We start from the raw sequence: 22,324 nt of genomic DNA on the forward strand, positions 1-22,324 counted from the left end.
AGTCTCATTCTTCTGCATGTTTCTGTTGAGTTTTCCCAACACCATTTGTTGAAGAGACTGTATTTCTCCCATTGGATATTCTTTCCTGCTTTGTTGAAGATTAATTGACCATATAATTGTGGGTTTATTTCTGGATTTTATAGTCTATTGATCTATATGTCTGTTTTTGTGCCAATACCATACTATTTTGATCACTATAGCTTTGTAATATAACTTGAAGTCCAAAGTTGTGTTGTCTCTAGCTTTGCTTTTCTTTTTCAAGGTTGCTTTGGCTGTTTGAGTTCTTTTCTGGTTCCATAAAAATTTTAGGATTGTTTGTTCCAGTTCTGTGAAAAATGATGTTGGTATTTTGATAGGAATTGCATTAAATGTGTAGATTGCTTTGGGTCATATAGACATTTTAACAGTATTTGTTATTCCAATCCATGAACATGGAATATCCTTTCCATTTCTTTGTGTGGTCTGCAATTTCTTTCATCAGTGTTCTGTAGTTTCAAAGTATAGGTCATTCATCTCTTTGGTTAGGTTATTCCTAGGTATCTTATTAATTTGGGTATAATTGTAAATGGGATTGTTTCTTAATTTATCCTAATTCTGCTTCATTATTTGGTGTATGTAGAAATGCAAAAGATTTCTATACATTGATTTTGTATCCTGTGACTTTACTCAATTTGTTTATCAGTTCTAGCAGTTTTTTAGTAGAGTCTTTGGGTTTTCTATATACAGTATCAGGTCATCTGTAAATAGTGAAAGTTTTATTTCTTCCTTACTGATTTGGATGCCTTTTATTTATTTTTGTTGTCTGATTTCTGTGGCTAGGACTTCCAATACCATGTTGGATTAAAGTGGTGAGAGTAGATATCCTTGTCTTATTCCTGACCTTATGGGAAAAACTGAGAGCATCAAGGATGATGCTAACTGTGGGTTTTTCTTAGATGGCCTTTATTATTTTGAGGTATGTTCCCTCTAAACTTACCTTATTGATAGTTTTATCATGAATGGATGTTGTGCTTTGTCAAATACCTTTTCCTGTGTCTATTGAAATAATCATATAGTTCTTATCCTTTCTCATATTGATGTGATGTATCACATTGATTTGCAAATATTGAACCATGCTTACAACCCAGGAATAAATCCCACTTGATTGTGATGAATGATTACTTAAATGCATTGCTGAATTCAGTTTGCTAGTATTTTATTGAGGTTTTTTGCATCTATGTTCATGAGGGATATTGACCCTAGTTCTCTTTTTTAGTGTTGTCTTTGTCTGGCTTTGGTATCAGTGTAAATACTGTCCTCATAGAATGAATTGGGAAGTTTTCCTTTTTTTTCCTTATTTTTGGAATAGTTAGAGAAGAATAAGTATTAACTCTTCTTTAAATGTTTGGTAGAATTCATCTGTAAAGCCATCTGGTCCTGGATTTTTGTTTGTTGGGAGTTTCTTGATTACTGACTCAATTTCTTTGGTGGTTATTGGTTCTGTTCAAATTTTCTAGGAGCGCCTGGGTGGCTCACTCATTTAAGTGTCCAACTTTAGCTCAGGTCATGATCTCACGGTTTGTGAGTTCAAGCCCTGCTCTGTGCTGTCAGTTCAGAGCCTGGATGAATAATATGAATAATAATAATGAATACATGTTAAATTTTTTATTTAATTTTCTATTTCTTCCTGTTTCAGTTTTGATAGTTTATATGTTTGCAGGAATTTATCCATTTCTTCTAAGTTGTCCAATTTGTTGGCATATAGTTTTTCATAATATTCTCTTATAATTGTTTGTATTTATGTGGTGTTGTTATTTCTTCTCTCTCATTTGTGATTTTATTTATTTGAGTCCTTTCTCTTTATGTCTTGATAAGTCTGGCTAGAGGATATCAATTTTATTGACTTTTTTCAAAGTACCAGCTCCTGATTTCATTGATCTGTTCAATTGTTATTTTAGTCTCTATATCACTTAATTCTTCTCTAATCTTTATTATTACGTTTATTATTACCTTCTTTCTCAGCAATATATTTCAACAGCAGTATACAATAGACTGAAAATCTGTTGATCCTACCACTTTTTATGCTCTCCCCTGATGCTTTCTCTTCTCTCTTCATCTAGCTTACATTTCATAGATAATAATTGTAGTCATATCCTTCCATTTATCCTGCATCTGTTCTTCTCTCAATTCCATAATTCCATTCTGTGCATTCCTCAGTATTGTGCTAACATCACAAAAATTACAACCCTGGTTAAATTAATCTCTCCACTTGCTTTATGTCAGCCCATGAGCTGTTAATAACTGTAGAAAAATTCAAAACTGTATTCATGAAAACACACTTCAAGCCAGCCAGCTAGGCTGTCAGACCATCAAAGTGTATGCCATAAGGCCATTCATCTTTACGTTCTCCTGAAAGTCTATTTCATGTATTATCTTCTGTCCTCGAACCACCTCAACCTCCTCTCCCTTCCTCACTTTCGACTGATAACTGGCTTCCTTACTGAGAAAATCAAACAATTGGAAGATAACTTCCACAGACGCCTGCCACCACATCTTCTCACTTCCGAGTATCTACATAACATACCTTGCCCTCCCATGTGTTGCCACAGATCAACCACCCATGGGCCAATCCGAGGCAAGTCTCCTCACTTGTGCTCTAGATCCCATCTCCTGTTGCCTATACAAAAATATAGCTCCAAATTTTTTCTTTCCCATATTAGCTCTTTACTAGATCATTGCCCTCAGCATATAAATATCTGTTATTTCTCCTAACCTATATATAAAAAAAAAAAGCAAAACGCTTGATCCTACTTCTACATGGCATAACTTCTCCTTTCCTCTCCTTTGCATCAAAACTTCTTAAAAGAGATGTCTATAGGAATGTCTCCAACTCCACCTTTCTCTTTCTTTTTTTTTTTCTTTATTTATTTTTGAGAGAATGCAAGCTGGGGAGAGGTAGAGAGAGGAGGATGGAGGATCCAAAGTGAGCTCTGTGCTGAGAGCAGTGAGCCCGATGTGGGGCTTGAACTCACGAACCATGAGATCATGACCAGAGCCAAAGTTGGACTGAGCCCCCACTCAGGTGCCCCTCTTTCTCTTTCAAATTCACTCCATCCAGATTTGCATTCCCTCTATGTCCCCTAAACTGCTTTTTCCAAGGTCCTCGATGATATCCTCATTGCTAAACTAATATTCAATTCTCAGTCCTCATCTTACTTATCAATGGCATCTGATGCAGTCAGTTATGCTCCTCTGCTTGATATGCTTTCATTATTCAGTTTCTAGGACATAACCCTCCTCTTTAGTTGCTCCTTCTCAGTTTGCATTGCATTGCATTCCACTCCACTTCCCTTCTTCCCCCACTTTGATATGACAGCACACCAGAGATCCATCCTTGCTTATATTCTCTGTCTATCCTTATTCCTTTGGTGATGGCATCCAGTCTTAAAGCTAAAAATGTCATCTATATGCCAGTGGACAGTTTGCTCCTGAACTCCAGATCCCTATTACCAATTACACATTGAATTGGAGATCTAATAGGTACCTCCACATGCAGCATGTCCAACACTGAGCTTTCAGTCTAACCCATAACATATTGGTTAACATATGGTTAACCCTTCCCCATCTCAGTTAATGATAATGCTATTCTTCCAGATTCTAGGCTAAAAAACAAAACAAAACAATAACAAAACCTTGGCATCAATTCTAACTTCTCATCTTAAAAGTCTCACCCTTCTGTTTTTAGAAATATTTTTGGGGGCAGTTGGGTGGCTCTGTTGGTTAAGCACCTGACTTTGGCTCAAGTCATGATCTCATGATTTTTGGGTTCAAGCCCCATGTCAGGTTCTGTGCTAATAGCTCAGAGCCTGGAGCCTGCTTCAGATTCTGTGTCTGCCTCTCTCTCTGCCCCTTCTTCATTCGCACTCTGTCTCTCTCTCTCAAGAATAAATAAAAATATTAAAAAAATTTTTTGAATATTTTTTCATAATGCTTTTTGAAAGTGAGTTATAACTTACATACAGTAAAGTACAAAAAGTGATTTTTTTTTTTTTTTACTAATTTATGTCTCTATATAACAACCATCTAGATTGAGATATGGACTGTTATCACCACCCCAGAAGCCTACCTCATTTCCTTTTAAGGTTAATATACTCACTTCTGACCTTTATCAAAATAAAGAGTAACTTATCTTCTGACCTTTATCACAATAGATTAGTTTTGCCTATTCTTGACCATCATATAAATGAAACTATACAATATGTATGGTTTTTTTGTCTTAGTATTACTTCTGCTAAATTTATCTGTGCCGTTTTGTTCAGTAGTGGATCTTTCTTTCCACTACTGTGTATTATTTCATTTATTCACTATCAAGTTGGTGGATAGTTGAAATGTTTCCAGATTTTTACTATTATGAATAAAGCTAAAATGACCATTTTTACATGCCTTTTGATAGACATATGCATCATATTTCTGTTGGACATATACTTGGAAGTATAATTGCTGGGTAATATGGTACCTGTGTGGTCAGTTTTAGCAGATTCTGCCAAAGAATTGACTAAAATGGTTGTATCGATTTACACTCTTTTGAACAATGTGTGATAGCCAGAGTTCCTGTGCATACACTAGATATTGTTAGCTCTTTTTAGTCATGCTTATGGGTAGATAGTAGTATTTTATTATGGCTTTCAAATGTATTCCTGATGGCTAATTCTGTTGATCACCTTCTCATATGCTTATCTGCAATTTGCACATTCTGTTTTGTAAAGTTCCTGTTCATATTTGTGTCCCATTATTTTTTTATTGATTTTTTTTCCTATTGATTTGTTGGAAATTTTTATAGTCCGGATATGGGTTCTTTGTCCAATATATGCACTGAAATTAACTTTTTCCAGTGTTTGATTTACTTTTAAAAATCTCTTTTGATGAAAAGAACATCTTAATTTTTATGAAGTACAATTCACCAATTATCTTTTATAGTGTGTTTTTCGGTCCTATGTCCCTTGAACTACTCCAAGGTCATAAAGATATTCTCCTACATTTTCTCCTTGAGAGCTTTGTAATTTATCTTTCACATTTCAATTTATGCCCTGTTTCCAGTTAATTTCTGTTTATTGTGTGAAGTAGACATTAAGGTTCACTTTTTTTTTTTCACATGGATATTCAATTGATTGATCACCATTTATTTAGATCTTTAATTTCTCTCAGCAATGACTGTGATCTTCATGGTAGAGTTCTTGTACATATTTTGCTACATTTATTCCTAGGCATTTGATTTTTTGGACACTTGTATATTATATCTCATTTTCTAATTGCTTGTTTCTGGTATATAGAAATACAATTTATTTTTATATTGATCTTGTATCCAGTGACCTTGCCGAACTCACTTATAAATGATATACTTTGTAGATTCCTTTATATTTTCTAGCTATTCAAATATGTTACTGAAAATTATGATAATTTTACTTTTTTCTGTCCAATATTTATAGATTTTATGTCCTTTTTTTGAAATTTTACAGTGTTGAGGAGTTCCAGTAAAATTTGAATAGAAATGGTAGTATTGGACCAATTTGTTTTATTCCAAACTCACTGGGAAAGTATTCAATATTTCATTTTTAGTTACGATATTAACCATAGGTTTTTGTGGACTTCCATTTTCAGATGAAAGAGGATCTCTTATATTCCTATTTGTTGAGATTATTTTTTTACCATGAATTGCTGTTCAATTTTATCAGATATCTTTTTTGCATCTATTAAGATGATGGTATGATATTTGTCATTTTTTTTGTTAATGTGGCCAGTTACAATTACTGAATTTTCTTATGTTGAAAACTGTCTTACAAACTGAAATGCACTTCACTTAGTCATGATGACTTACATATTGCTGGACTTGATTTGGTAATATTTTGTTCAGGTTTTGTTCATCTATTCACAAGGAAGAAATTGGCATGTAACTTTTCTTCCTTGCAATGCTTTTGCCAATTATTACCCTATTAGAGACTCAAAAAATAGGAAATGTTATTATTTGCTGAAAGTGATTTTGCAAATTGGGATTATTTCATGTTAAATCTCTGGAAAGTTGAAAATTGTGGCTTCATTTTCTTTAATGGATATATAAGTGATCAGAATTTTCATTTGTATGTCAGTTTTAGAAGCAAGGCCAGCCCATGGTCATATAATGTGGGAAATGACATGCACTTATAAATGTCTTGCACTAATTTAATGCTTTACTGTCACCATATTTAAAATTTTTATCAATGTTTGAACAAAGAAACTCTCATTTTGCACTGGACCTCTCAAATGATATAGTTATTCTTATTTTGTCATGTGTGGTTTTAAAGGTATTTGCTTATTTAAGTTATCAAGTTTATTGGTATTAATTTGTTAATATCCATTCTATTTTCAAGATCTTTAGGATTTGTAATGTCTGTTTTTCCACTTATAATATTGATAATTTATATTCTTTATCTTTCTTTAATATCTTGCTATTAACAAAATAATTGATTTTTTGAGAAATAATTTTTGATGTATTCATTTTCTTTACAATGATGTCTGCTTTTTTATTTTATTTTATTTTTTTATTTTTTAAATTTTATTTTTTATTTTTTTATTTTATTTTATTTTTAATTCACATCCAAATTCGTTATTATATAGTGCAACAATGATTTCAGCAGTAGATTCCTTACTGCCCCTTACCCATTTAGCCTATCCCCCCTCTCACAACCCCTCCAGCAACCCTCTGTTTGTTCTCCATATTTGAGTCTCTTCTGTTTTGTCCCCCTCCCTGTTTTCATATTATTTTTGTTTCCCTTCCCTTATGTTCATCTGTTTTGTCTCTTAAAGTCCTCATATGAGTGAAGTCATAGGATTTTTGTCTTTCTCTGACTAATTTCACTTAGCATAATACCTTCCAGTTCCATCCTTGTAGTTGCAAATGGCAAGATTTCATCCTTTTTGATTGCCAAGTAATACTCCATTTTGTGTGTGTGTGTGTGTGTGTGTGTGTGTGTGTGTGTATAATATATACATATGTACATACATACATACCACATCTTCTTTATCCATTCATCCATCGATGGACATTTGGGCTCTTTCCATACTTTGGCTATTGTTGATAGTGCTGCTATAAACATGGGGGTGCATGTGTCCCTTGGAAACAGCACACCTGTATCCCTTGGATAAATGCCTAGTAGTGCCATTGCTGGATGTAGGGTAGTTCTATTTTTAGTTTTTTGAGGAACCTCCATACTGTTTTCCAGAGTGGCTGCACCAGCTTGCATTCCCACCAACAATGCAGAAGAGATCCTTTTTCTCCACATCCTCACCAACATCTGTTGTTGCCTGAGTTGTTAATGTTAGCCATTCTGACAGGTGTCAGGTGGTATCTCATTGTGGTTTTGATTTGTATTTCCCTGATGATGAGTGATGTGGAACATTTTTTCATGTGTCAGTTGGCCATCTGGATGTTTCTTTGGAGAAGTGTCTATTCATGTCTTTTGCTCATTTCTTCACTGGATTATTTGGTTTTGGGTGTTGAGTTTGATAAGTTCTTTATATATTTTGGATACTAACCCTTTATCGGATATGTCATTTGCAAATATCTTCTCCCATTCTGTCGGTTGCCTTTTAGTTTTGCTGATTGTTTCCTTCACTCTGCAGAAGCTTTTTATTTTGATGAGGCCCCAGTAGTTCATTTTTGCCTTTGTTTCCCTTGCCTCCAGAGACGTGTTGAGTAAGAAGTTGCTGCGGCCAAAATCTAAGAGGTTTTTGCCTGCTTTCTTCTCAAGGATTTTGATGGCTTCCTGTCTTACATTTAGGTCTTTCATACAATGATGTCTGCTTTTAAAACATTTTCTTCTATTCTTTAGGGAGTACTTAAATATGTTCAATTTGTAGTTAATTTTCTAGTTCTTTGAGATGGTAGATTGGAAGATTGATTCTCAACTTCTTTTTCAGTATACTAATTTAGAGCTAAGAATTTCCCTTTGGCCACCACTTTAACTGCTTCTCGGAATTTTTGTTATGTCACATTTTTTTCATTCAATTTAAAACATAGTTCATTGTGATTTCTTTTTTGACACATGTGCTATATAACTGTGTATTTAATTTCTAAACACTTAGAGATTTTCCAATAATCTTTTATTAATTTCTAGTTACCTATTATTACCTATTATATTACTGAGATGGTTGAGTTTAAGTCAACCATCTTGCCATTGTTTTCTAATTGTTTCATCTTTGTTTCTTCATTTATCTTTTCTGGTCTTTTATTTATTTATTTCTGGTCATTGTTTTATTTTTTTATTATTCCATTCATTACTCTATTAGCTTTTTAGCTATATATATTTTGTTATTTCATTGATTATTCTTAAAGTCACTGTATGAGTTCTACACGGTAAGTTGTAATACTTCCCAAAGCATACAAGAAACAAAAATAGTTTAATTCCATTAATCAAAACACCTTTGATGCCATCAATTTCATATATTTTAAATGTAAGCTTTTATATGCATAAGATATAATACTCAATGCTTGTAAACAGAATGTTCATTTATAGTTTTTTTCCTTTACTGGAAACAACAAACTTTATAGGAAACTGAAAAAAGGAGCAGAATGAGAATTACTTATGAAAGACAAAAAGCACGTATACAATTGTATCTTCAAGAATTTTAACAGGGGGGTGCCTGGGTGGCTCACTCAGTTGACGTTGGACTTCAGCTCAGGCCATGATCACACAGTTCATGGGTTCTAGCCCCGCGTCTGGCTCTGTGCTGACAGCTCAGAGCCTGGAGCCTGCTTCCAATTCTGTGTCTCCTTCTCTCTCTGCCCCTCCCCCACTCATGTTCTGTCTCTGTTTCTCTCTCAAAAATAAATAAACATAAAAAAAATTTTTTTAAGAATTTTAATGGAATATGATACCCATCAAATTGAGATATCCACATTCTCTAACAAAAATAAACTAATCTGGGAAAGAGCAGCATGAAAATATTCTGATGCAGTGCTGCCCAAGAGAATTTTCTGTGATGATAATACTAGCCACATGAATACTCACAACATAACTAATGTAATTGAGGAACTGAATTTTTAATATAAACAGTCACATGTGGCTAACAGTTACCAACAGAGCAGCACCATTCTAATGCTTCATGGGTCAAAACCAATGGTTTCTCTGGAGCCCTTCTCTAATCACTGCTGAAAAGTGTAGGGGGTTGGGAGTGGAGAGAAAGGAAAGCTCTTTACAGATCTGTTTAGCTACTTAAACAAGTTCTGAAACTCCACAGCTCTCCAAAGCTGAGGGTAAGGAAAGGACTCTGGGGGAGACCTGAGTATGCCCTTGAACTCTTGGCTAATGCTGACAGGAGTCAAAGGCCTAGGATTTGCCTCACTCAGATGGGAAGAGGCTTGGGCCATCTGTGCATGGAAATCATCACTGTGGGACTGGCAGGGAGGTGGGGATGCTCATTTCCAACAGGGTTTCCAGGGCTACAAGAGAATTTAGAGGTGAAGGAGGGAACTGAGGGCCCTTTCTGGCCACCTGCAGGCTGGTTGGGCTCTTTCTTTTGGGGGATTAAGGTCTTGTTCTTGCTCTTGAACACTTTGCTGCGATCCAGCTTGTTCATGAAGGAGTTGGTTTCTTCTGTGAGTTGGTTTGTGTTGTAGGTGATGGGTTTATAAATGTTGAACCATTGCTTGACTTGTGGGATGCCATAGCTGGTGAAGTCATACTGCCACCGTGGCAGGCCCAGATACATGAGGAGCAGGACATAGTAAGCTGTAAAGGTATCTGTGAGAAAATGCGAGTATAGGGGCACCTGGGTGGCTCAGTCAGTTGGGCATCCACCTCTGGTTCAGGTCATGATCCAGCAGTTCTTGGGTTCAAGCCCCCCATCGGGCTACAGCTTGGAGCCTAGAGACTGTTTCAGTTCTGTGTCTCCCTTTCACGCTCTGCCCCTCCCCAACTCTAACTCACTCACTCACTCACTCTCTCTCTCTCTCAAGAATACACATTAAAAAAAAATTAAAAGAAAAAAGAAAATGCCCGTATAACTCTCTATCTAGTAGCCAAATTTCAGCATCTTGTGCTATTGTTGGCTTCCCCCTTTTGTAGGCAAGGCAAACCTGCCCTTCCCATTGCAAGGATTCAACTCAATATCACACTGTAAGAATCAAAGTGAGGCTTCTCTGGACATTCTCACTGGCTTCAAGTGCATCAGTCCTCCAGGCCTGCCAAGGTTGGTGCATTAGGGAGTGAATGCATGGAAGACTGGTTGAGTCAAGTTGGCTTGGAGATGCTGTTAGGTGCCATGCTGCCCACTGGAATGGTGTGCTCGTCCAGCTTCACACTCATGTCATGTGGCAGCCACTGGTCATCAGGAAAAAATTTCTTCACATCCTCCGGTAGCACGCAGTTATTATTTTGTTCCCATGGAGAAACCCATATGATGTTCAGCAGGTGACTTTCTGTCACACCTGGGGGTGACTCTAGGCTTCAAGTGATCCCCCACAGCAGCTTCTCCAGGTGTGGCTTCCTGCGGCCTGAGGGCGGCGTCTCCAACACAGCTATGTGTCCTAGCTCCGCACTGTGAGAGCAGCAGCAGAGATGGGCTCATTTATAGTTTTTGATGTTTACATCTTCTAGTGTTCTCATTCCATTTTGCAGTTATGTGCTTCCATCTGGAATCATTTTCCTTCAGAATTCCCAATAATGTTACTTGTAGTGCAAATCTGCTGGCAGCAAATCCTCTCAGCTGTGTTTAACTGTAAACATCTTTACTTATCCTTCGATTCTGAAGGATTTTTTGCTGGATATAGAATATTGGTTTGCAGGGTTTGTTTGTTTTTCTTTAGCACTTTAAAATGTTAATCTGTCATTTTCTGACTTCCATAATTTCTGTGGAAATGTCAATCATCAGCCTTTTTGATGCTCATTTGGAGGTATTATCTCTGTTTTTCTAGGTATATGAAGATTGTCAGTTTGTTTTTAGCATTCAGAAGTTGGACTGTGATGTGCTTAGTTGGTTTTGTTTGTTTTGTTTTATTTTCTATGTGGGGTACACAGAGCTTCTTGAATGTATAGTCATGTCTTTAATTAGTTTGGGGAAATTCCTAGACAATATTTCTTCCAATATTTCTTTTTATATGCAATATAATACTTCTTATAATACATAAAACCTTTATTATCTCTTTGTTCAAATGTTACTGTTTTACTAAGGAAGTAGCACATGATCTGGGCTTTGGCACAAACATCATACTTCCTGCTTTCTTGTAATGAGGCTACATAATCAATTTAAAAGTTGAGAAAGTGCTAAATTAACCCAGATTTCTGACATTTTATGCAATAATGTAACATCATACTCCAACAGGCTAAGGGAAAATAAAATAACATCACTGTTTACACAAATTGGAAGAAGGTATCTCTATATTATATAACTAACAAGGAATTCTTACCCAGAATGCATAAAAAATATGTTAATTATAAAAGACACAAAGTCAAATGGAAAAATGGGAAAAGAGTATAAAGAGGCAATTTATAGAAGAATAGCCAATACAATCTGAAAAAAATAATTTTCAATCCCATTACTAATCAGAAAATAAAAATGAAAACAGTAATGAGGTATAACTTCTCACTTATATGAATGTCAATAAAGGCATCACTGATGCACAATGTTGCAAAAAACTTGAAGAAATATAAATTTGTATACATTGCTGGCTACAGGTATTTGGAGAGCAATTTGGCAAAATCTAGTAGGTTGAATGAACTTGCCTTTGACAATTTCACTTTTATGCACATATATGTGTGTAATGAGATATGTATATAAATATTCATTATTGTTTATAATAACCAAAATTTGGGAATAAAGTAAATATCCATCAACAGGGAAATGAACACACCGTGCTATATTTATGTAATGGAATACTATAGAGTAGTAAAAATAAATGAAGCAGATCTTCATGAAACAAGATGGATTTAGAGGGTATATCCAAAACAATAGTAAAAATGCATGATGACAATGGATATATATGGTGTGACACCATGAGTAATTTTAAAGCACATAGAACAATAATTCATGTTGCTATGAATTATTATATTTATAATACAAGCATTAAAATATGCAGAGAATTGTGGTACCTTAATGGCTCAGGTGGTTAAGTATCTGACTTTGGCTCTGGTCATGATCTTGTGGTTCATGAGTTTGAGCCCAGCGTTGGGCTCTGTGCTGACAGCTCAGAGCCTGGAACCTGCTTCAGATTCTGTGTCTCCCTCTCTCTGCCCCTCCCCCACTCGTGCTCTGTCTCTCAAAATATAACTAAACATTAAAAAAATTAAAAAGAAATATGCAGAGAATGTATACACTCCAGTATCAGGAGAGCAGTTACTTCTCATGAGAGAGGAAAATAGGATGAGGTGCATTTTGAATCTTGAGCTCCATTAAAATAGAGAAAGCTCCTGAAACAAATCTGACATCTTTTCTAAACTGGGTCAATTATACTAGTTTTCTGTAATTTTCTGTACAGTTGAAACCTTTCATGATTAAAATTAAATTGTAAAATTTAAGCTCTATTTTTATGTTAAAAATTTTGAGCTGAGTTTAAAGGAAGTATTAACCTTTAATGAAAGAAAATGTATAAAATTTGTAAAGGTTCAACCTTAGTAATAATCCTGGAAATACCAATTAAAATAATGATGAGATATAATTTTATTATGACAAAGAAGTGAATTTATTTTTCTGCTCGTTTAAAACCCAGTGTGTTGGGCATTTGCATACATTCTTAGATTCTTAGATGGAGATAAACTGATAGAACTTTGTAATGTAATTTGTCAGCATATACTGAGAGCATTAACATGTACATACCTCTTGACTAAGTTACTTCCACTTCAAGGGAACAGAAGAGTGGTTGTTAATTACTTAGTGATGAAATTTTGGACTATTTTTATTCTTATCTTTATAGATACTTTTAATTTTCTATATAGTATACAGTGAGTATAATAACATATTTCAAAATCAAAATATAACCTATTAGTTTTGCATGAAAAACTTGAACACCCTAACAGCAAAAATCCTAGGAAAATAACTAAATGCTATCTTAGTGCAACTAGGAAGTTGTATTAGATATAGCGAAGCCACAGGACAAATGATTAAACCTGGTTGAGGTAACTCAAGGAATGCCGCCAATAAGAAGATTCAGCTTACCAAGTGGTTAGTAAAGAGGGAAGGCTATTCATTTCAAAGAAAACAAAAACTTACACTGAGGCATAAAATAGTGTTCCTCAAAGTTTGGCACAAGTGTACCTTCTAATCATCTGGAGTCATTGTCTGTCATGTACATCTTTGCTAACTCAAACCCACTAAATCAAAACCCCCAGTCATTGGGCATAGGAGCCTGCCGTATAACTGGCTCCCTGGATGGTTCTCATGTGCAAAATTCATTAATTACATTACCAAAAAAGCCAAAGCAGTATCACATTCTTTGGAAACTGAACATAATTTAGTGCAACTGAATTGTAGCTTACTGGTGATGTTGGAATGGGGGAGATACATCTGGAGAGGAATGTCATGGCCCACTTTTAAGAAGCCTTAAATGACACACTAGGGGCTTGGGCAGTTAACATGAAGATTCAACAGCAAACATCTGAAGAGTTTAAGAGGAGTAAATCTTGATAAGATTTTTTTTCAAAAAGATTACCCTGGCATCAGTGTGGATGATTGGATAGGGAGCAGACAGGCAGGGAGGAAATTTGGGGAAATGTTTTAATTGTCCTGGAATAAGATAAGCAGCATTAGAATAGACTTGAACAGATATACTTGGTTACCAATTGAATACTGAGTGAAGACAAAATAATTTTGGATGGTTCCAATGCCCACATTTGCTTGCCTTCATTCTAGGCTTAAAATACCTAGACGAAGAATCTCTTAAAACTACAAACTCCACTTTTCCACCTTTCCTTATTTTTATCACAAGACCCATATTTTACTGGAGCCACTATTACAATACAGGAACTGATACTCCAAAGAACATTATGGAGTTACATCATTAGCTAAATTTCTACAGACTGTTGGCAGAGATAGCATGTATACCTAGAGATGCTGTGATCCAGGCAGTTTTAAAGGCTCCACTGCAGTTTGTATGGTTAAACATGTGACAGTGTGTGTGCATAGAGCAGGAATGAGTGGCAGTCCAGAGTAATTTTTTTTTTTCAATAAAAGACTATGTTATTTAAAGCCAGCCTGTTCTATTTTGTGTCTTTTTGTATCTAGAACGAGACATTCCTTTTAATCAGGCTGTCTGGTGAAACCACAGCAGTGACTTGTCTTCAGGCTGTGGCGAGAAGGAATTTCACTCAGACTGCAGAATGACCTACAACAGCTTTATATACTTCTTCATTAAAATAAAATGGCAGAGGTTTTGGCGTATTAGAAAATTGTTTTCAAAATTCCTACCCAAGCTGGACAGAAAGCTGCGGCTGTAGCCGAATGTAGGCTGAGCCATCTCCTGAGGGCTTTGGCTGCAGGGGACATAAAGGCAGCAAATACCAAATCAAGCTTCCCTGTAGCACTCGGAATCCCCAGAATTCCCAAAGGTTCTGTACATAAGATCCTCAGAGTACATAAGACCCTTTTGCTCTGATCATTCTCAAAAACCACCAAGAGTAGTCACAAATACAGGTCTTATTCCACCAAAAACCTTTTAATGACATGCTGCATCCCATATAAAAGCTATAAAAGCATGGCTCCTCCTCTCACCCCTTTTAAAAAGTTCATTGGTTTGTTGGAAAACGTAAGGTATTTTTCCTGTAGAGTGGCCAACATTATGGATTTGGCTGGTTGACTTCCCCTGGTTTCTTCCAACTTGTTCCTTTATCCCCAATATTGCCTCATGAATGATAGATCTAGAGGTTTGATTAACTTCAGGTTCAATTTTTTTTTCTTTCTTCAAGATTTCTTCATGGGGAGGAGGTGTGTGCTGCTTCATCATATCAAGAAGCAAAGAATGTCTGTTGCCACTGAAATTATCCATGGATTCAGAGACATAAGCCTAATTCCTCCATCAACCTTTTGGGCCACGACTTCGGCATCCACAGATGATCATTACCCAGATGCATACTTTCATTAGAGGTATCTTCTAACATCTTCATGCATGTATAAGGTGAGATTCTTCTATGAATAACTTTTATACACTATTTAGTTTCCCGGTGGTATAAATTTAAGGGTAAATAAAAAAGGATAAATACTTGATTCTTTCTGTTAACTTATCAGTTTTCAAAGTAATGGGAGAGTGCCCTAGCAGTCTCCAAATGTGACCAAGGAGGCATGCATGTGTGTGTAATTATTAATTCATTTTTATATATTTATATATATTGCGGTCATTATTTGTTTTGATGTTCATATTGCCTTATTTTAGATCAGTGAAAGGCCCTTGTTGTTACCCTCCTGTTTTTATGATATGATTCATTAGTCTTCTTTTTAAATGGTTTTTAATGTTTCTTTTATTTTTGGGAGAGAGAGAGACAGAGTGTGAGTGAGGGAGGAATAGAGAGAGAGGGATTCACAGAATCCAACGCAGGCTCTAGTCTCTGAGCTGTCAGCACAGAGCCCCATGTGGGGCTCAAACCCACACACTATGAGATCATGACCTGAGCCAAAGTTGGATGCTTAACCAACTGAGCCACCGAGGTGCCCCTGATTCATTAGTCTTTGATAGCTTCCTCGCTATCTGGAATAAGATGGCCTAAATTCATCTTACATATTTCCAGTTCTAGACCTGGAGTTGGTGATTTCTCCTCAGAACCCTGGTAGGTGTACTTACTGCCACTGGATTATCATTGCTTCAAGGACTTTTAAATGGAAAGATGGAAAACACTTTTATTTTTTTAAAAGAGAAAATATATTTTGAATTCATACTAATATTTGTAATTCCAATTTAAAAGTTAAAGGCTTTTTCTTAATTTCATACTTCTGTCTTTTTCTCTTAACACTGAAAATTTTGACTTCTAAAGAAATATATTTTCTATATATGATAGGTTCAAAATAACAGTATCAATATTACTAATGACTACTCATCTGCATTTTCAGATTTCTTCAGAATTTATATGACCCTTAGATTATAGCCTTTAAAAGACATATAGTCAAAATACTGGCTTTGAAAGTCACTGGAAACAATTACATATTCTTTGTATAGTTATGCCACCATCTGATATTCATTTGGGTTCAATTGTTTTAGTTTATTTCTAATTGCAGAAGGAATGCTTTCTATTCTTTTTAATTTTGGTTTTAAATTATGCAGTGTTTGCATGGTATAAGATCAAAACTACATAATATCTCCATACCTGTCCCATCCTCTGTTTCCTCCTTCCTGGTATAGGCAACTATTTTTAATATCCTTATGTCCTCTGTGATGTGTATATTTTATTCATATTGTTCTAGATCCTGTTTTTTAAATGTATTCTGAGGATAAGATGATACCCATATATAGATATTTTGCTCATTTTTCATCCATAATTTCTTCAACCAATCCCCTATTGATGATTATCTGGTTTGTTTCCAGTTTTCAGTTGTTACGAATAATACATCAATGAATGTCCTCAGGCTTATACCATTTTGTACTTTTCTCACAATACCTTTGGGATAGATTTGTTTGTTTTGATTTTATTTGAGTGAGAGAGAGGCAGAGGGAGAGAGAGGAAGAAAGAGAGAGAGAGAGAGAGAGAGAGAGAATCTTAAGCAGGCCCCATGCTCAGCGCAGAGCCTGATAAGGGGTTTGATCCCATGACCCTGGGATCATGACCTGAGCTGAAATCAAGAGTGGGATGATCAACTGTGACCCCTGGGTCACCCAGGTGCCCCTGGGCTAGAATTTTAAAAGAGGAATTGTTCAAGCAAAGGGCAAATGCATTTATAATTTTGCTAGATTAGGGGAATACTTTTAAACATATTAATCTTGCCATGAAAATGTAGGAATTAAAAAAAAAGTCATTACAGAAAAAAAAACTGTTTAACTGGAATGATCATATTTATCAAGAATATTTCATTAGTGGAACTTAAATTATTAAATTCATGCATGCTCTCTGGTTTAATATAAATAAACACCTTGAACAGTTAAAAATTTTAACAATTTTAGTGGTCTCCAGTTTATTATGTCTTCGGAAGTAAGGTAACGATAGAATATTAAAAGCCATCTATTCTATATGTATAAACATACATATACATGTGAATGGGGATGATGGATGGAAACACAGTTAAAGAGAGAGAGAATTTTATCCCCAGAAGAAAACATTTCTGATTTTAATAAATTTGCAAACTTTTTATTCAGTCAAAAAAGTTATTTTATTATCTTTTAAATGACACAATAGAAATAGAAGTTAATCATGTCTACCTAACAGCACTTGTAATATTTTTCTCAAGTGTTGATAAATCCGCAGGTTTGTTTCCTTGGACTTAAAATATAATTCAACTTTTAAATGCAAAATGAAATGTATTTGCTGGTCCTTTTTATGATCATATGTATTAAGACAACATGATTATACTGTCTTATGCTTTTCAATTGCTATCACCTTCTGATTTCAGGAAGAACAACCCCAAGAACTGGGTGAGTCATATTTGCTTTTATATCTTACGCACAGTAAGAATTCAACCTTATATAGGTGAACAGTAAATTAAAAATAATAGATTCACATTTGAATAGCAGCTGGTTATGTATAAAAATATACAAAAAAGTAACGTGTAGCAATAAAAACTGGCAAGTAAATCATTAATGATTCATTTATCCATGTTATCATATTATTATTCAGATATAACCGTAAAGGCAGTAGCATTCACAAAATGAAATATAGAAAAAAAAGTTAAAATTGCCTCTTCCAAATCTTCACCCGTCTGTTAGCAAAGAAAAGTTTTGGCATCTTCTTATTCTTTTCCTTCTTCAAAGCTAAAGTCAACAAAGTAAAAATAAATATCATATATCTCCAGCCCATACACTCACTTTAAATCAACAGTGCCGACATGCTTACCAGCTCACCTCAACTGTTTTTAATGATTATAAAGTCAGTTTTACTCACTATCCACTCAAGTTAGTAACTTTCTACCTTTAAAATGCAAGGATACAGCTACTGTCTATTGTAGCTAGACAGCATTAGCATTTGACAAAACTGACCAGTACTAAAATGCTATTTATGTAGAAGTAGTCTTGAAATGTCAATATGCTATTAGGAAAATGGATACATAAAAATATAAATTTGCTTATAAATTATTTATAAAATTAGTTTAAAAATGGAATGAAGAAAAAAATCATTACCTTTTAAACAAACATGTTTGCAATCCTTCATGTTAATAAAGTTATTCTCATTCCCTCCACAGCCAGTATAGGTGAAGGCCTCACAAGCTTTGTGTCTCGGATTAAAATAATAGCGAGTCACGTTAGCCGAGCATAGTCCTTCATCTTTTGGGCTATAGCAATATGATGGACCTTTATAAAAAAAGAAAATAAAATTAGAAATGCAGTAATACCAGAATTAATAAACTGTGATTACTGAAGTAACTGAAGAAAATCTAATCCCATAGAAGCTTCATTCTGAATCCAAAATATCATACTAAACCATTTAAAAAGTGTGTCTCAATTTTCAAGAAAGCTTACATGCTATACTTTGCTAAATCTAAAATTTTCATAAACTGGAGAGAATTTCTTCCGAAGCTATGTCGTTGTATCATTTGAACGTGTAAAAAAATTGAACCCAAAGAACAGATATGGTCTGGTAGAAATGGGCTATGTTTCAAGGGCTGACATATGTCATGCTTTAGTAAAGTTTCTTGTGTTGGTAGGTTTATTTTAAATGTTTTTATCAGCTCTCCTTCCACTATTAATCAAGAATGCATGTATCTATTTCCCAAGTAGCCACTGGAACATTTACATTTACACAAAAAATTTAAGGAAACACCAGCAACCACCATCTGTCCATTAACTCAAGATTTTACATTTTGAACACAGCAAATAGCTATAGAGCTCCCTCAAATCTCTGCCAAAGCAAGTTTTCCTTGTTTGTTAAGTTTGTATATATTTGTGTATGTCTGCTATGCCGAGGGAAAATGCCTGTATTGTCTCTCTCTACAAAAATGCTGCCCTAGTAACACATCATTTTTAGGGAGTGAGGGGGTGAGGATGTAGGTAAGAACAAAGAAGGGCAACAAAGAAGGATAGAGATCTCTTTGTCCTGCAATTTGCAGTTACTAAAGGATACAGAAATCTAGCCAAAAACTTTAGATAGAAATTTTCGAGTTTCACCATCTTAAGTCTGTATATATTCCACTGTCTCCTATAATAAGTGATTCCAAACCTGAGGTCATGACATTCAGAATACTGTAATTTTTATGTGTAAATTAAGTAGATAAGAAATAGTTCTAAAGAAACAATCCAGAAGAGGAAGCAAAAACTAAAATCATGCATGGCTTTGTGACTTTCCAGCCCTGAGAACTTGGCAAGTCATGAACTTCTGGTAGCCTGTCCTCTCATATGTGAAAATGGGAATAATTCTGCTTCCTCACAGGGCAATTGTGTGAAGATCGATATCATACTATATGTGAAATCACCAGAACACAAGCCATGTGAATTCCACATCAAATTGTTGATTTTTTACTCCTAAAGTCTTAATAAAGAAACGAAATAGAAACACCATAAAAGTAGTATTTACTTTTTTTTGGTGCACAGAAGCCCATACAGGTAGCCTCATCTGGGAACCTGTTCTCATTGCTGTGACACCCGCCAGATAGGAATTTTTCACATGTCATGGAACTGAGATTGAAGAAATACTCTTCTCTGGGCTCTCCACACTGCCCCTCACTGACTTCCAACCTGCAAATTTTGGGAACTTCTAGGAAAAGGAGGGCATAAAACAGTGTTAGTCAAAAATTATCTTAGTATTACATCAAAACTTTACTATATTTTCAGAAACAACTGGGGAGAAAACAGCATCACATTTAGTACTGGGATAGTAAATCCCCAAGAGACTTTTCATTAATCCAGTTATTTTAGCTTTTTTTTTTTTTTTTTTTTTGTAACAGTGGCTCCAGACCTGAGTCAGCCAAATGTGGGAATTCTCTGTTCTCACAGGGTGTTCTGATTTTTCTACACATGAAGTTAATTAAACTTATTCACATGGATGGGTATTTTCCTTTGGCTTACTTCCCTGAATCTCAAAGTCCCGTGTTCTGTTACTGGCCTTAACAGATACAATAAATATAATTAAAGTAAAATAGAAAACATTATCATGAATCTCCACTATATCCCTGTACTAAGCCAAAACATGTTTGGGCATCCAGGGACAAAAGGAAAATTTATAGTTAGCTAAATCATACTTTAATAATAAAATCCAGTGAAAGTATTTCAGATTGATGGATGATCGACCTGAGGAAACAGTGTCTTCAAGGAGGCATAAAATTAAATTACCACCAGCCCTTCCCTGCAAGGAGCGTGCAAGAGTTCTGAGCTTACGTGCGAAAACTTACTCTCTATCCTCCAGCAAGCTTCATCGCAGGCCTCCCAAGTTTCGAAATTGTTGTCGTTGCCCTCGCAGCCTCCGTACATGAACTTGCGGCAGCTCTGTGTGTACCTGTCGTAGTAGTAACTGGGGATCCGGGCCCGGCAGGGCCCTTCGTCCGGGGGCAGGAGGCAGATCTCCGCATTGTTTCCTACAGGAGGGAAGGAGACAGGGAAGAGGGAAGGAGGTCAGCCACGACTCCCGGGAAGGTAGAGGCTTCCCTTCCCGGGGGAGTTCTGTTCCGAGCAGAGGGGGGGTTTGCAGGAGAGAAAGTACAAACTTCGGCGGGAGTGCCTCTTCCCACGGCTCTAGACTCCCTGTGCGGCAGGGGCCCGGGGAAATCCGGGTGGAGAGGGCGGGTGCTGAGGGCCCCACTGCCGCAGCGCCCTCACTGCCTACCTCAGCGGAAGCCCGGCGCAAAGAGGGGGGTCCCAGACCAGCCCATACCTGGTGCATCCTGAACACCATCTCCCAGCACGGTCCCCATCAGGAGCAACGGCAGAAGTAACAGCCCGAGAGGTCCAGTAGAGTCCATGGTGTCCGGTTCAATTGGCCCTCGGGGCGAGGCGTTCCTTGAAAGTCCCGTTGGAAAAGGGTGCACAGAGTCCAGCCTCTAGGCGGCCTGGGTGCCGACGTGCTGGGTGCTTGCTTTATGTAGTAGGGTGAGCCTCCTCCGACCCCGGACGGGGCGGAGCGTGCCTATGCGGAGCCTGGAAGGGAGGCTGATTCATGCCCTACTGGGCTGTGTGACCCGCCACAGCAGGGCGCTGGAAAGTGTGCGCGGGGAGAGGAATTCCCCACCAGGTTGAACCTGCCTCTCCCAAACTTTCTCTCGTGGCCTGGCGGGGGTGGCCAGATGTGGCATTGTGTAAGTGATGGGAAGTCGGCAAGCTAGAGGGAAATGACCTGGGGGTGATTGCACAAGGTTCCAACTTGCAGCATCACCCTGAAGCCTGAGTCCATGTTCTGAAAGCTCGAAATCCAAGTACTGCAAGGGCAGAAAGAGAGTGTGAAATTCTTTGGGCTGAGGGGAGCCTGGCTCATTGCAATAGATTCCTTCATTAGATTAGAAATTTGAGTATGTATATTTATTTACATTTATATGTATGTACACATTTCAATCAAGATCTAATCTCCATTTAATAAAAGGCTCATAATATCTCAAGTGTACAGCACTATTCCAAATCAAGAATTCGAACATTTACAGCACCCCAGAGCATTCTCTCATACCCTTTCCCAGTCAGTCCTTCCCATCCCAGGCAGGGACAACCACTTCTGATCCCCAGACGTCCGTTTTGCCTGTTCTTGAATCACATGCAAATGGAATCCTAAAGTATGTACTTTATAAAGTTTTGTACTTCTTTGGCTCCACTACTGGTTTTTTTTTTCAATATATGAAATGTATTGTCAAATTGGTTTCCATACAACACCCAGTGCTCATCCCAAAAGGTGCCCTCCTCAATACCCATCACCCACCCTGCCCTCCCTCCCACCCCCCATCAACCCTCAGTTTGTTCTCGGTTTTTAAAGTCTCTTATGCTTTGGCTCTCTCCCACTCTAACCTCTTTTTTTTTTTTCCTACACCTCCCCCAGGGGTTTCTGTTAAGTTTCTCAGGATCCACATAAGAGTGAAAATATGTGGTATCTTTCTCTGTATGGCTTATTTCACTTAGCATCACACTCTCCAGTTCCATCCACATTGCTACAAAAGGCCATATTTCGTTCTTTCTCATTGCCATGTACTACTCCATTGTGTATATAAACCACAATTTCTTTATCCATTCATCAGTTGATGGACGTTTCGGCTCTTTCCATAATTTGGCTATTGT

At 36.5% G+C, this 22,324-nt stretch overlaps 1 protein-coding gene and 1 pseudogene across 1 annotated transcript; both read right to left on the reverse strand.

Moving 5' to 3' along the window:
* Window positions 1-9,357: 9,357 nt before the first annotated feature.
* Window positions 9,358-14,989, reverse strand: LOC123607257 (annotated as a pseudogene).
* Window positions 14,990-17,276: 2,287 nt separating this feature from the next.
* Window positions 17,277-21,358, reverse strand: TFPI2 (tissue factor pathway inhibitor 2). Its single transcript, XM_045494794.1, has 5 exons — window positions 20,943-21,358; window positions 20,464-20,646; window positions 19,650-19,829; window positions 18,260-18,430; window positions 17,277-17,893 (listed from the first exon to the last, which is right to left on the reverse strand). Exons 1-5 carry the CDS (start codon window positions 21,028-21,030, stop codon window positions 17,811-17,813), a joined length of 705 nt encoding a protein of 234 aa, XP_045350750.1. The 5' UTR covers window positions 21,031-21,358; the 3' UTR covers window positions 17,277-17,810.
* Window positions 21,359-22,324: the final 966 nt, after the last annotated feature.

The sequence above is a fragment of the Leopardus geoffroyi genome, chromosome A2 (assembly GCF_018350155.1).
Source record: "Leopardus geoffroyi isolate Oge1 chromosome A2, O.geoffroyi_Oge1_pat1.0, whole genome shotgun sequence".
NCBI classification, from domain to species: domain Eukaryota; kingdom Metazoa; phylum Chordata; class Mammalia; order Carnivora; family Felidae; genus Leopardus; species Leopardus geoffroyi.